At 45.8% G+C, this 16,069-nt stretch overlaps 1 protein-coding gene across 1 annotated transcript in view; it reads right to left on the minus strand.

The window, feature by feature from the left end:
- Positions 1-16,069, minus strand: part of NRG2 (neuregulin 2) — a 194,453-nt gene that overhangs the window by 3,257 nt on the left and 175,127 nt on the right. The window contains exons 8-11 of the mRNA XM_019472277.1: positions 8,723-8,746; positions 4,285-4,387; positions 3,219-3,342; positions 1,787-1,914 (exon numbers count right to left, since the gene is read on the minus strand). Coding sequence (XP_019327822.1) covers positions 1,787-1,914; positions 3,219-3,342; positions 4,285-4,387; positions 8,723-8,746 — 379 coding nt within the window. The remainder of the gene's footprint in view (positions 1-1,786; positions 1,915-3,218; positions 3,343-4,284; positions 4,388-8,722; positions 8,747-16,069) is intronic.

A 16,069-nucleotide genomic window follows, 5' to 3' on the forward strand; every position in this document is an offset into this window, starting at 1 on the left:
CCAGGCACATGCTCGGCTGCAACCACCACACTCATTTATAACTTCAAACGGCGTCCTCATTAGAGGCACTGATCGAGTAAAATGGAGCCTGATTATGCCAGTAGTTTGCCTCTGGCATGACTTGAAGAAACACCTGCTCGCTGCACTTGACTCAGGCAGATTAGGTGGCAGGTAGCCAGGACCAGAGGCTATGCAAGGTAGGTGCCTCCCCACAGCTGCCATGTGTTAATGCTGCCCTCCAGACACACCTTTGCGTCTTCAGGAGGTGCCCAGAGATGGCCCCGGGGTCCCAGACTTTGAAGTGAGCATGGAAGGCCAGCAAGGAGCAGCTCTGCAGGCACAGGAGCCTCTGTGCGCCTGGTTCAAGCTTGCATGCACCTAGCCAGGGTTGGGCTGCTTGGATTCCAAAATTTTGGAATTCAGAAAAACCTAGAAAACACACCATCTAACTCACCAGGGGTAGGATTTCCCCAGACAAAAGCAATCATTTCCAGCCCAGCAAGTCATTCTTGGCTCCCTCTCTACTTGTTGGAGGTCTAGCCAGAGGAGTCTGGGGAGGAATTCACCTGAAAACCTAAGTTCAATATCTGAAGTTGATCTGACGCATTGTACACCGAGAGTATTTGCTCATCCCTGATGAATGCCAGAACCCTGAAGAAACCTGCCAGGAGCCATCTTTGAGCTTTAGCTGAAAGGATTCATTGCTTCCTGGACAAATGGGGACAAACACATCGGGCTAATGAAGTAAATAAGCCAGGACATCTTTTGCTTTATAAAGTCAGCGCAATGTGATCTATACGTCATTGACAGGCTGTAGATATGGCCCCCCTGCACCTCGCAGTCACTTTTTGAAGGCAAGTGCTCTCATAGGGAAACATCATCACTTACTGGAAGAAGCACAAGAGCTATGTACGAGGAAGAACCTGAACATCCAAACTCAAAACAGCACAGGATTTTCTCTAGAGCATTTGAGGGACTTTTCTGGACATCATAAAAATAGGGAAGTTCCATCTGCAATTTAAATGCTCTCAAAAACCATGAGAACTTCAGCTTCCAAGCCATGCTGCTCTTCCCCCTGAAGGCTATTTTGAAATGTAAAGAAAATTATGCCTCATCCTTTATAGCAAGAATTATTGGTACTTTCCTGCTAGCCCCAGTTTTCCTGAGAGCTTCAGAAAGACTTCCAGTGAAAGAGGTGCCACCACTGCAGAGGCTGAGATTCTAACGCAACTTTCTGGACTGTGATAAATTGCACATAAATTTTTTCTGGTGAAAAACTGTGACTCCCAAGTCAGACCCTAACTTTGAGGAACTGGCCAAAACATTTTATGATATTTTGTGTACTTTGCCTTCCACAAGACAAATACATGCTAAATATATCAAGCATGAAACGAATAACCTGTGTGTGCTTAATGAATTATTGCAGGTGTCCAGCATGGTTGCAAACACAACTTGCAAAACCTTTCCTAGATGCATCCTCCCGTTTGCGTCTGTGCAAAGCATGAAAGCACAACTTCATTTCCTCCTAGTTTCCAGCTATGTCAGCGCTGCAGGTTTCTGCTGGCACCTCGCTGCAGGTCAAGGATGACACCTTTCCACACTTCTCACTAACTAGCTGTGCCAGCAAAGACCCGCAGTGTCGACATGGCCTGTATGCCAGTGTAGTGCCAAACATCAAGTAAAATCAGAAAGGGAGGTGAAAGGGAAACCTTTTACTGGCTTTGAATCTCACAGCATCCAAAGGCAAACAGCAGGAGAAAGTTCAGGGGAAAATGGTATACATCACCTCTGGCTGGACGTTGGAGTGGCTGTGGAGCAGTGATGAGATGGGGAGCAGGAGTGACTTCCCGAAAAGGTTGTCTCTGTTTCCCTTCGGATCACATGCTCGGTGGCAGAAACATTCTTAGAAATATACTGTAAAATATGAAGAATCACACAGATCACCCACCAGCTTGCCAATGCTGCCACAGCCAAATTCAGCTGGTTTGATTATTTCTGGTGAAATCAAATGAGGACTGAGTGAACCCAGCAGCTCCACACCCCATGGAAAGAGACAAAGAGGCTGGAGGCTCTTCTCTGCCCCTGCACTTTGAACACTGGAAAAGGGCCGTGGCACGGGGACTGCAGAAGGGTTTGAAGAGCCAAGGGGTTCCCCAGAGGACAGTGGTACCACGTGTAGCTACTGAGCAGAAAAACATCTCTGCTCACAGAAGGTTATACACCTGAGAGAGTACCAGCAAAAAGACAACCACATGAGATCTGCCAGCGATACAAGTCCTACAGAAACACCAGGTGTAATCCAAATATTTATGCTGAGATATTCATCTAACAAGAAGCACTGCTTTTCACAGGGACACTAAGCTCTCTGGGAGAGTCAGTACTTTGTGGCCAGAGGGCTGTGGTTCTTAGAAATTCCCTTTCCCTCTTCCTTCATGGCTGGGATTCAACCTAGCTAAATTTTAACATCCAAAGGGTAACCCAGCAGAGCTTGTAACTGATTCATTGTACTCATTTCCATCAGTACTTCTTTTCGTTTGGCTCTGCCTTCCCCCTCCCTTTTTCTGACCCCTTTCAATGCCTTGGTCCAGCAAGGCACTTAAGCACGTTGACGGTCCTGTTGAGTTCACGGAGTTTGATGGGAATCTCATGTGACTGAAGTCATGAGAGTGGCTGAACCACCCTCTGGATCCAGTCCTAAATTCTTAGATCGTTCTCATTGGCGTGACACTGGCACCCCACCAGGACATTCCACCTTGCCCAGGACACAATTCTTGGTACGGGCAGGTGGGCTAATGCAGTGCTGACCAGATCACCATGACATGCTTCAGCACGACACGGTCACCACGGCAGCTCCAGCCACCGCCATGCTGATAGCATTTGTCATGCCGCAAAGTGGGGCTCAACGGGATAGCTTAATAAACAGGAAACATCGGGAACATCTCTCTTAGAGGAAAACAGGATCACACTTGATTCATCAAAACAAGCCCGTCCCAAGTGCCCTAACCTCATCCTGTGCTTCAAAGTAAAATCACATTTCCCTTCAGATGTTAGTTTTGGAAATGTTTCTATGCAGAATCTCATCTTTTTGTTCAAGTTTGTTAGTGTTTTGCTCTTCATGCACATGCACACAGGTGTGTAAGCATACACATCCACGTCAAATGCCTGGCAGAAAATAGGCACTCAGTAATATGCAGGGAGATGGAGACAAAAGGTCTTACATCGGCCATTTGGATTTCCTCAGGATCCAAACGTGGATGGCTTGGCCCGTTTGCAAGGCTCCTGTTCTGATGGGCAGGGCACATGTTCTGCCGTAAATGATTATGCATTTGTTTTCTTTGTTTCCTTTAAAACAGAAAGGAAAAAAATCTATTAGGAAGACTTATTTCATGGGGCTCTGCCCCCAGGGACACCTGGGGGATGCAGATGATAGAGAAGGCAACTCTCAGACACACTTGATGTTTCAATGGCGTTTGTGGAAAGCTGCAAACAGGAAAAAACAAGGCATTCAACATTTGCCACCTTTTGCTGCTTTTTCAAAAAAAGGTGAACATTTCTCACCATGGGCAATTTGGGAAGCTGGGTCCAGGGTCCCCTTTTGCAAGACAAGGCCCAGCACAATGCAGTGGGAGCCAGGGGCACCATGGCGCTGGGAGCGGAGGAGGAAAGCGGGGAGAAGGAAAAGGGGAAGCAGGTCCTGGCTTGGCCTTGGTGGCAAGGCACTTGACCTCTCCTGCATTAAGCACAAAGTGGCAAAGCCTACCTGTTGCCCCTGGCAGGGCATCCACTCCACAAGACCCCCCGTGTCACAGGGCACCCCGAACTGAGGTGAGGTGCAGGCTAAGTAGGGAAAAAGGTGCTGTCCAGGCAGGGAAGGCTGGCCACAAAAGAGGTCCCCAAGCCTCTTGTTCCATCAAGATTGCTCTGAAAGTCCCTGAAACGTACATAGCTGAGCCCACAGCTCCTGCACAACAGCCCAGTGTGCTTCTGCTGTCAGGAGGTGAGCTGCTGGCTTGGGGGCCAGCTTTTCCCAGTAACACAGCATCACCTGGCTGGGTGAAATGATGCTGATTCAGGGGATAAGCAAATGGTCCGAGGAAAACATCCTGCTCAGGCACAGCCTGGGAGATGGCTTCACTGGCCTCCTTCATGAGACCTTCCTGGGAATACCACAGCACAGCATCTCCTTAAAATAGCATTTGGGTGAAGAGCATGAAAGCGTGAAGCGTGAACACTATGACTCAGTAACCTCTGGCCAGTTATTGTCTGTTAACCACCCATACTCACTTGGTTTTACAGTAAGCTACCACACAGACGATGCCCACCACAAGCAAGGCAACACAGATTCCTGTGATGGTTAAAACTCTCTTCTGGTAGAGCTCTTCCGCTTCTGCAAATGGAGAGAAAGAAACCAGTTACAAATGGGGTCCAGCACCAGGGATGCATCTGGCTGCACAGGAACCAGCACTGCGTGTGCGTAAGACGGAGAACAGGGCTCGGTCAGATCTCCTACCAATCCACTGCCCGTCTCTAATAGCTGCCCCAAACCTGAGACCAGCTGGCCCAACCTTGCTCACCCCTCAAGAGACCTTCACTCCTTTTGTCTCTCTGCACCTTTGCCCTGTCTCGCTCAGTAGCTCACCCCTTCTGCGCTCAAACACGCTTCTCGCTTTCTCTTCTTTTCCCGCAGCATAACTTGGTGACTAATCTCAAAAAGCTCCACGACTCTCCTCTCCCTTCCAGCAGACCCCCCCTTCTCGGTAACTTAGTAGCCTACCAAGGAAGTCCCCGAGCATCCCCCACTCACCACGTACACGCATGCCCTGTGATGCTCTCATCACAGGCTCTCTGCTCTGACGGACTCAGAATGCCTTTTCCTTGCAGCGGCTGCATGCCCTGGAGCTCGGCGGTGTGCTAGAAACCACCGAGCAACAGGCCCCAAAGCATGTAGGTGCTGAAAGGGACATCCTAAAACAGTCAAAAAGCAGAATGAGGATGGAAAACTGATAGCGCGTTAGACAAAGAAAAGGGAGTGGAGTAATTAAAATACAGTAACCAATTACAGTTATGGATTTTTAATGAAACCCTAGGAAGCCATTAATTCCATTGTACCAGGTAACTCAGATGTACACACAAAATTCAAGCAGCATGCTGCTGCTTCTCTCAAATATCACCTTTCAAACCAGAAAAGTCTGTCACTTGCATAAAACTCAGACCATGCTGGAAGTGAGGTAATTCATTCACATTAATCAAAGCTCTAAGAAAATGCTAGGGTGTCGCCTGCAGTGTAACTGAACTACACTTAGGCAGCAATCGCACGTCAAGGACACTTCTTCCTCTGTGGCTACACCAAAGCAGATGCTCTTCTCGGCGACATCCAGCAATCTCCAGTGAGATCAGCAGAGGCAATTTGGTTCTCCAGCTGGATGACTCAGAGGAGGATACAGTGCACAGCTGCCATGAGCATTTTAGTTCAGCATCTATGAATGGTGTCCTTGTGCCCCCATACTATGTGTTAATGTTAAAGTTATTGGGGTTTGTGCCTTATTTAATATTAATTGAAATCTTTTTTCATATATATTAGGCAATAAAACTCATGCCATGGTTGCTGTGCTTGGCATGGTTCACCATGCCACACTAAATACCTTGAATGGACTATGTGATATCCCCAGTGCTACCAAACAATGAAATACAAAACCAGAAGAGAAACAGGTCTGGTCCCAGAAATGCCTGGGACTAGACTTTAGCAAAAAAGCAAGGGGGAAGCAATGAAACGTTCCAGATAACTGAATATTTAGACCAATTTCAGCTTGCCATTTTAGGAAGGAAAAAGTATTTTTGGAAGAAAAAAAAAGTGCTAGGAAAAATGTTTATCTCTTTCTAACCCTCAAAATGGGAATGAAGATTTGCTACACAAGGGCTGAGAATGACAGCCCTGGCATGAAGATGGGAAACATAATCAGCAGAGCTTGCTTCGTGCCTGTGCTGCAAAGCTACAGTTTAAAGAAATACATTTCCATCTGTTTTATTTGCGCACGGGCCTTTGGCTTCATGAGGTGCTCAGGGTGCTGGTGGAGTTGCCAGGAAGGCAATGTCCCGCCATTCGCTAGAGAGGCGGGCAGCTGAGGCTCTCCCAGACTCCATCTCCACGGTGTTGTGGACCAGGAACGACAGATCATGGGTCTCACTTGGGCTGAAAGTTACTGCACCGCAGCAGCTTCACCAGCCGGCTGCACCTCCTTAGAGGCAGAGCCTGTATGGCCTGGGACCCGCTCACAGAGCGGGGTTTGGGTGCTGGCTGACCTTGTGTTTTACTACAAGGAACCAGGTGGAGCTGGCATGGGGAAAGAACTCACTCTGGGGTGAAACACCTCCTTCAGCGACGTGTTTCCCTTGCACGGATGCCCTATTCCAGGCATCAGCAACCATGGCAGACAAGTTTTCTTGCTCTTGCACACCTCTGGGACCTGGATTCCAGCTGTACAGCTCTTTCCTTCAAACAGGAGTTTCAGAGACTTTATCAGAATCAGGAAAACCAGCTAGGATCATGTCCTGGTTACGGATAGCACCGGGCAAGAATTTTGCTACTACCCAGCAAAAACTACTTTAACCACAAAAAATAAGGCTGGGCAGGAGGTCAGTTTTCACCATGGACCCGTCCATCAAGCCAATTTTTTCAAAGATTCTTCATCAGCTATGTTTTTTGCTACAAAGACGTTTTTTCCAAGCATAAATCTTTCCCTTTGAATCATGGAGGAGGGAGAAAGAGCAAAGCCATCAAAACTATGGCTTCTTTTTTTTACCTATTACCAACACGACAAAATTTTTCCCCCCAAGGCTCAAATCACAGCCTCTGTTCTGGTGATCATGTCAGTATGGGACCCTGACTCTGGCATGTCTGACTGTCCTGAACCTTCACCTGAATTGCATGGGGAATGTTTCAGTTCATCAGAAATGCAGATTTAGCCTATCTTGAGCTGACAGCTCTGCTATGTGAAGCAGTGAAGCGTGAGGCTGTGCGCCACTGCTGCAAAACTAAAAATTAAATGACCTGCTGATAGTAATTTAGCTTGGCTCCTAACATCTCATTAAAGTTGATGCTCGATAACACAGTATCTTCGTGTTGCACAAAACCATCTCAACAGTAACAGAAAGAAAATAAGAGAATGCACACTATGATTTTGTATTTGTGAAGGTAAGATCCTGGTGCAGGACTTGTCCATTTGTGTCTCTATGCTCTACAAACACCACATCTTCATCAGCAGCATCGTCACTCTACAGCGGCAAACACTATGAACAAACCATGTGGTGCCACATAATGCCGACAGAATCACAGTCCAGCCATGGGTGTCACAGCAACGCATGAAAGTGAAAGACGAATGACAGAGAGGAGACGACTGCAGACTGGGAACAGGATGTGTGCGGTTCTGTGATGACATTGAGAATGGATGAGGAAAAGGACAAAAGGTCAACAAAAAAGGGATGTCAAAAATCCTCAATTTTAAAGTTTATTTAAGTGTATTAGCATTAGCAGCACCACTTTCTCTGAAACACCTGACCACAAAATGCACAGATTTTCTGCAGCAGGGAAGAACTGCTGGGGGATACACACCAATCCCGGTGGATCAGGCATGCAAAAACCAGAGGAGAAAAGTTTCTCCAGCTTCAGCTAGTGCATGTCCCTCCACCTCAGGGACCCAAGAAGACAATTTAGGATCCAGAAGTGAAAGATTGGTGTCCCCATGCCTCTAGCAAATGGAATTGAAGCGTCTTCATGTGAAGATCTGCTCTGGCTGATGTTGCCGGGTCAATGTTTTTAAGTTAAGTGATAAAGATGTATCTCTCTGCTCTCATCTGACCAAGCCCTCCCTGCGGTTGGCCTGTACACTCAAGGGAAGCCTAGCCTCAAGGATTTGATTTCCCAGGTCCTTACTCAAGAGATACTTCATATATTTCTAAAAACAGACTGAGGAGAATGGAAGAAAAATAATATGATTATGAGCAACTGGGCAGGAGCAGGTGATTGCCCAAAGGGGATATTTTTAAAAGCAGTGTTTTTCCAAACTTCAGCTTGCTACCATGATGCTCAGCATTACACCCTCCACTCTCATGGGATACTACTGACTTCCCAGGGCTGACTCTTTTCTAGACTAACCCGTCTCATGCCACCTTTCTTGGAACAATTTCCTCCCAGTCAAGAACCGAAATAAGCTGCTAACCTTTGGGAGGAGGAACGGCAAAGCTCGTCCTGACTGTCTGTAGGATCCAGTGGAGGTTAGTGTGTCTGGGATGGCAATTTCTATAAAAGCCCTGATCTTCCTTAAACTTGTCTTCCCGTTACTGGAATGCCTGCCCGTTCCCAAGTGGTGCCTGCTGGCAACCTTTTGGATGGACACAAACTCCAGCTTTTCAGTTAAATACACAAAAGCATGTTGAATGAGGAGACGTATGGCAATTGTAACATCCCAGTCACACCACACACACCAGGCTGCTGCTTGAAACAAAGAAAAAAGTGCTGCTAAAAATACACGTGCATTTTTATAGGTTTACATTTAGATTTTGCATTTTGCTTTGGTTTTGGTTTTTTTTTTCAATCCAAACATCTATCTTGGTGCCAGGGAAGAGAACAGAACAGCTGATTTTTTAATCATCCCATTAAAGCCATAAATATAATGTGGGCAGCTCTTAATGGCTTCTGATTAATAAATGAATGGTTGTTCCATACCCTTTAATTCAAATCCAAGATGCTCTGCCAATGCAGAAAGAAGACAAGGAAGAGAAAGAGAAAAAGAAAAACAGGTCTGTCAGAGATCTCTAATATACAAACACACACACTGTGCAGTTACAGCAGGTTAGCTTTTCTGTAGGCTCAGCAGCAGTTACACAGAAGACAGTGTATGCTTCAGAGCATTTCAAATTCCCACCAGAGCTTACACCTTATGTAAAGAAAGACCCAAACAAATTGCAGTGGAAGTTAATTATGAATTCTTTTAGTTAATCATGAATTCTTTTGAGATGAGCCATGTTTGTTAGTACCTGATATGGAATTCACAGTTTAGGCAGGGAAAAAAAAAAAAAAAAAAGAAAAAAAGGTACACTTGTTCTGAAACAACTCCTGACAGGTCAAAACACATAGCAACTGCATGAACCTGGTAAAAACCACTCATTCACTTTCTACAGGCAAAATATGCCCTGCATGGTTTCACACGCCCCTCTCTGCCTGGGGGCCTGTGCACCAAAGAAGAGCGCTGGGCAGACAGATGTGCGGGCACTTGCACGGGGCCCTGAGGCCTGCCAGCACGATTCTGCTGCCCACGACCTCAAGTCTGGTCTCGGATGCACAGCATCATCTGGCAGCATTGCCTGTAAATCACCTGACGGCCTGTCAATTCTGCGAGCACTGTTCTTGGCGGTACAGATCTGCAGTTGAACCACTGATGCTGCAAGTGATTAGTTGCCCGGGCAAGACAATGAATCCCTTGCAGATCTAAAAGTGCAAATTGCACTGAAAGTTTCCCTCGAGTCTGTGATCTTCCAAATTTCACTTCTGCTGTGGTTCTGCATTGTTTTAGAAACAACAAGCATGCTGAAAAAAGCACAAATTGGAGCATCTGCTTTCAGATTCATATTCATTACAAGTAATACTGCAGTTCGTCTTGCAGAGATAGTGCTAAGCAAAGTAGTTTACCTAATGAATCAACAACGCAGTTATCCAAAACAGGTATCCTGAATTTTAGTCATTTTCCTGGTACAGGCCTCACCTAAAGCCAGTTTTTCTTACATAAACATTAAAGTTCTCCATACTTATCATTGTACACAAAAGTGAGCTCTGCTGTTCCCAATCACCATACACACAAGATTATTTGCAGCTTGGAGATGTCCAGATTTATTTACTGTATTTTCCATAGGAACTGCTTTTTGCCGCACAGAAATATTGGCTTTCTTTTGCAATGCTGTTCAAAATTTAGGCGGGGGGGGGAAATTAGCACTAGTCATTGTGGAACATGTAAACACGTTTTCTAAAGCAGGTTCTTCTCTTCAAGTCAGTGCTGACGTTGGGGGATTTTTGGGGGGGCGGGAGTTGGGTGGGGTTGGATTTTTTAAATTTTGTAGAATTTAAAGGCCACAAAACCTGGCTGCTCTCTGCTTCGCATCTCACATTTGTGCAAAAGGAACGGCAAACTCTACCATGCGTTTCACAGTCATTTTGTACAAGTTGCAGTGACATGGACACAATGTGGTGGGCAGCAGAGAACTGGACAGAATACACTCACCCTAAACCTCTTGGTTATCGTATCTAGCCTTGACCTTTTCCTAAGGCATGCTACCATTACACACGCAGTTTCACCTGACACTATGACAAATGCGTGTAGAGATACATTAAATTTCATCTATATATCTACGCTATCGATCCATTTGATAGCTGCATGCTGCCTATACTGCCACATTTCCTCCCTGTTCCAGGATTTGCTGCAACATCTACAGCTACAAATGGATGCAACAAAGCATTTTCATGTTGTTTTGCAAACTCAGAAATGCCTGTGCAAACAGAGGTGGTGGGGGGGACCTGAGGAACTTTAGCCTTCCCACTGCTGCAACATCTACAGCTACAAATGGATGCAATTCAAAGCATTTTCATGTTGTTTTGCAAACTCAGAAATGCCTGTGCAAACAGAGGTGGTGGGCAGGACCTGAGGAACTTTAGCCTTCCCACTGTTGCTCTCGCACCAGAACTGCAGTTTCTTTTGGCTCCCCAACCCCATGGAGCAGATACAGCCAGCTGGCTCATTGGATCTTAGCTACAGGTTCCCTGAGCAGGAGACGAACCATGCAGCAGCCGGAATGTACGTGCCTGCCTATGCCTACAAACCCACCGGTAGCTTTGCAGCTAGAGGAAGCCTTACCCCAGCCTATGCTCCTGCATCTGACGTCCATGGCTACTCAACACTCCTCTATCATCATTTCAGGCTACAGACATTGTTTCTGTGTCACCCGTAACTAAACACATCGAATAGGGAGCCACTCTTCCCTTCCCCTGATCAGGAGTTCCTCCCAGCCTGGGCAGGTATTGCCTTCTGTGCTGGGACGGTGAAGGAGGAGACTCTTCAAGAGTAGGCTGGGATTTGGAGGGTTTGTCTCTTCTCTAAAGGAGAGACTGTTCGAAATTATTCAACATGTTATAATCCAGAGGCTAATGAGATGACCCCAGCTCCGGAAAAAACATTGCTTCAAAATGTAATCATTCTGCATTCAGCAGAGGGGTGTCATCTTCACAAACATGGCTTACCACATAGTGCGTGCCTATTTTACATCAGCAATATGCTGCTTGGTAGCAAACATGTTTGAGAAAACAAAATTTCTCCTAGAGACAACAATTTATTTTGGTCTGGAGCAAAAGATATTTCTGACTGCATACTATGTTTGAAAGAAGTCGCCTTTGCTTTTTTAAGAGGTTGATCAGGAAAAGTAATACATCTTTAAAAGCTTTGGGTTATATTTGCTGCTAGGTGGAGAAGATGCTCGGCATGACATGTAGCACCTGCACTGTGTTCTGCAGCAGTTCAGTCAACCTGCGCTTTACTCACCCTCCCAGTTAGACTGGCAGTCTGGCAGACTTGGCTGCTGGGGATGCCTAGAAACCTTTGGGCAACAGTCCCCTCTGCGGCCATTAACCATACAGAGGGAAGCAAGAGGTCCAGGTAAGTCCTCCAGCTCCTCCAGATGGTGATTCACTCCATGCTGATAGAGGTGGTTGCAATGGGGAGGTGTATTGTATTCCAGGCTTGTGGCAGAGGAAGCCTTTGGGATAGCTAAAATTAAATGGATGAATCCCATCTGTAGAGACAAACTGATACATGCCAGGAGTGCTGACAGAGTGCAGCGGTACTCTCCAGCTCCCATGGGACAAGCTCCATTGGAAGCAATACATTCGGAGGCTACCATGCAAATAAATTACAGTGAGACAGCACTGAGATGGTAGCTCTAGGATGAGGAAACGGGCGTATTATTTTTCTCACATCATCAACCTTCTGTCTGAACTCCACACGTGCTCCCTGGTCATGGCAAGGAGCTAGGGCTGAGCACCCTGAACTGCTGTGAGACTCCCCAAACTATTTGAAGTGGGGACATGTTTTTTGGAAAATCTCGTTCCAAATGTGCCTGCTGAACCTTTCTGAAAATGTTGGACTTAAGATAGAACCCATTCTTCCTAGTGCAGCCATCAGTGTTAAGGAAACAGTATCTACTGGCCTCTTCAATGCATTACTTTGCAGAATTTACATTATTTTTTGTACCTAAAAGCTAAGCTAGGCTCTTCTGTGTTGATCCCAAAGGAGACTGAACCCGTAGTTTGGAAATGTTCAAATACCTAACTACTGTAGGTATAACAGAAGGCTGTCCAACAGAGAAAGGCAGCGAGCATGGGAGAGTTGAGGAAGGGAAAAAGGGAAAAAATATGAAAGAGATGACAAAAATGTTTCATTTTCACACTCTTCGTCTCAGCTGCAGCACATCTGCATGGGATTCAGGTTGGATCCCATCACCCAGATTGGTACCACTCAGCTGTTCAAAGCAGGGCTTGCTGAAGAGTCAAGCGATGCATGGACCTTACATGCCAGTCCCCAAAGGTTGACATTCAGCTGAAGTAGACTGAAAGAAAAAATTCAGTTGGATTTAGGTGCTACCAGTAGGGTGGGTACTCTGTGGACCCACTGTCACAAATTTTGTGGTGGATTTTTTTCTCATATCTTTGGACAGAAGACAAAGTCCTACGCTTACTTGATCTGCAGTGACTTTGTGACTATGTTTTTCTCTATAATGTATTTTACCTGTTTTAAAAGATGAACAGACAAAAACATTTAATCTAAAATATCCTTATAGGAGTAACACCTCAAGACAAGATGGCTCTCACTGAACTGTAGATTTATAGGACGATTAAGAAGGATAAAAGCCTTAGCAAACAGCTGTGAAAATTGGGCCTGTGCTCACGTGGACTTCGGGCTGCCCAAGGACATCGTTAAGGTGTTTAGTTACCTCATGCATTATTCCCCCCAAACACGCTTGGGTCCCCCAGAGGCCTATCTGGGTCACAGAGCATGCTCCAAGGCATGAAACAAAGCGGAGAATTAACATCTGAGGACCAGCAAGACAGACTGTTGGTAATGAATTGTACTGACAAGAGTAATGCTTGCAGCACCCTGGTCCAGGCTTCCCCCAAGGGGTACAGGGAGCAAAGCAAGACAGTCCCGTGATGCTGGGGACAGAGGACACTCTGCTCGTGTTAAGGGCTGGGCAATATGTGGGATCTGCAAGTACAGAAAGTCTGCAAACTTTCCATAAACTGCACAGCCATTTAGCTTGTCCAGTACTGTATCAATAAAAATAATTTGGTAGGCCTCAAGAGTCCAGATACATAACCATAGAGTATTAGCAAGCTGCTGTGGATTAGCATGCAATTAACTTCAGAAGATCCCAAAGGGTAACCTGTACTGCCATCCAGGGGAGAGGAATAACCCTGTTATGATAAACCACAAACGCCCTGTAATTACCTAGCCACACCACAGCGTAGTCATCACCCTGTAATTAAGTGGTCAGCGGTTATCGTGTCATTGAAAGGAAGCTGCAGAATGTTTGTGGGATTTAAAATGCTGCTAAATATTGTTTCAGGGTTCAGATGAGTAAGAGGTGGAGGAGGAAACAGAAAGGTAGGTAAAAAAAAGAAGTATTCTTCTGCTTACCATTTTCATATCGCAATCAACAGGTAGGAAACTGCTGCTGAATAAGTGAATTGAAGTGAAGTGAACAGAGAAGCTGAAATTCAGATCTAGATCTTCCCAGAAGAGCTTGAAGTGGTACATTTATCCCTCTGCTCATGGGGACACTTCACCTCAGTGTGAGGAGCAAGCATCCAAAACCCACCTGTCAGAAGGGTCACTTTTACATGTCAGGGTGATGACCAGCACTCCTCCAGCTGCAGCCTGGTGACTTCAGAGCGAATGGGACCATCCCTCAGAAAAATAAGAAGCCTCTCACCCGATACACCTACACTGCTCTGCTTCCACTATGGTTCAGTCGGCAGTGTTGGAGCCAGTTTGTGTGCCACTGTGGGAACGTGCGATTCTGTTTCCAGCCCAGAGAGCCCAATACAGACACTGCAGGTAGCCACAGTTTATGCTTTTCTGACTGGAAAGGCTCTACGAAAGCAATTTCCTTGGAAAGAATGACTGATGGGAAGACCCAGACATCCGATCTACAGGAAATGTGTTATGATAGGACAGGAATCACGCTGCTGAGATCATTACACAGATCACACCCAGCGACGGCGCAGTGGACGGTCAAGAACAGATGGTGGTTCTCATCTCAGAAATACCCGTGCTCGTCATCTGTCGTTGGAAGGAATCTGTAATGCCTATGCAAGGGAAATGTCCTGCCACACAGCAAATCGATCAGGAGCCAGACCCATCACACTAAACTTTTGATGGCTACAGTTAGGGAGTCCTGGGAGACATATCAAGCTGGGAACTCAGGACATGCTTTCATATCAGCGTCCACTGCAAGCAGAATTGACCAGATAGTCTGCGACTGCAAGACTTCGATTTCTCAGCTCAAGCTCTTCTCTTCCATGTTTCCAGATGACTACACTGAGCACCATGCAACAAGAGCAGCTGTCTTTCTCCCCTTCGAAAAAGGGATTTGATGCCTGAATAACAGACTGTTAGGGGAGCCCAAAGTTGAAGAGAAAGCCTGCTCTCCCAATGGATAGCAGAAAATGCGGCTCTGTGCTTCCAAAGCAGACCAGTAGGAAGACTCCAGCTATGAATTAAAATTCAATTTGTAAAGAAACCAGAATGAAATATGGGGTAAAAATAGAGAATATGCTAGATTACATTGTATATGAATGTCAGCTCTATTCCAGGATGTTTACAGGCAGGCTACAGACTTCAACTTTAATTAGGTCACAAAGTAGAAAATGAAAATGTTTCACTAAACAAGAAGATGAATGCTATGACATTTGTCCTCTGGATCAGTGACAATTATTCTGGAAGATGAATAAATAGCAAAGTTAAGATGAAATTTCAGATTCCACAGACAAGAGACAAGCATAAACATAAAACTTCATCCCAAATTTCTAAATTGTTCCATAAATAGCAAATGGAAAGAATCAAATGTGTAGACTTAGACAAGGTATAAATGTTCCCGCTCACGATGTTTAACTTTCAGTATCTCGGCCCCACTGGGAGTGAAATAGCTGCCAACATGTTTTACAAAACCTTTACAACCAGCCAGCCCAAAGCCTGGCAATTTAGTAGTAAACTTCCAGCAGGGAATTAAGACAAAGACCTGAAAAGTTTCTTGTAGAAGAGAGAAGATAGAGCTAGATCTGGATCTGATGTAGAACAGACAGCTATGAAATACAGGTGCCAGCACAGCTTTAAAAAAAAAGTTTCTTAAAAGGAAGGATGATTTTGGACATGCTTCTGTCTTCTGGAAAGAGCTGCAAGACATAGCTGTGCCTGTGAAGCTGGACCCAGGAGACAGCTGTCAGTTGGGCGAGTCTCCAGTACCCACTAGACGCTCTCATATTAGAAGAACTTCCTGACTCTTTTGTGATATTCCTGAACTTTTCACCCACGTGTGCTAGCAGAGATGAAGATCTGACTGCAGAGGCAAAATGGTCCCTGGGTACTAATGCTATGGATTAATTCAGGCTGTGGATCAACAGTTTGATGTGTTAAACCTTTGTTCTCACTAGTGCATGGACAGCCAGAGACACCTGTGATCTGTGACTCTGCAAGTACCTGTACCAGGGCTCCGGGAGAGACATCTGACAGCTAAACCTCTGAGTTTGTAACTCATCACCCTCAGCACTGGAATTCAATTAGCCAAATGCTCATCCTTGGGTGCCGAACCCTCTGCAGTGACTATGAAGGGAACCTGGGTTATGAATTTGGACTCAAACCTCTCAAACAGGTGTCTAAAAGCCCACTGAAAAAATAATGAGGGTCTGGCTGCATTATTGCTGCAAAGAGAGGGGCAGGGAGAACCGGGGTCAGAAGACAAGTTCATGACGTGA

This window comes from Aptenodytes forsteri, unplaced genomic scaffold (assembly GCF_000699145.1).
Source record: "Aptenodytes forsteri isolate BGI_AS27 unplaced genomic scaffold, ASM69914v1 Scaffold19, whole genome shotgun sequence".
NCBI lineage: Eukaryota > Metazoa > Chordata > Aves > Sphenisciformes > Spheniscidae > Aptenodytes > Aptenodytes forsteri.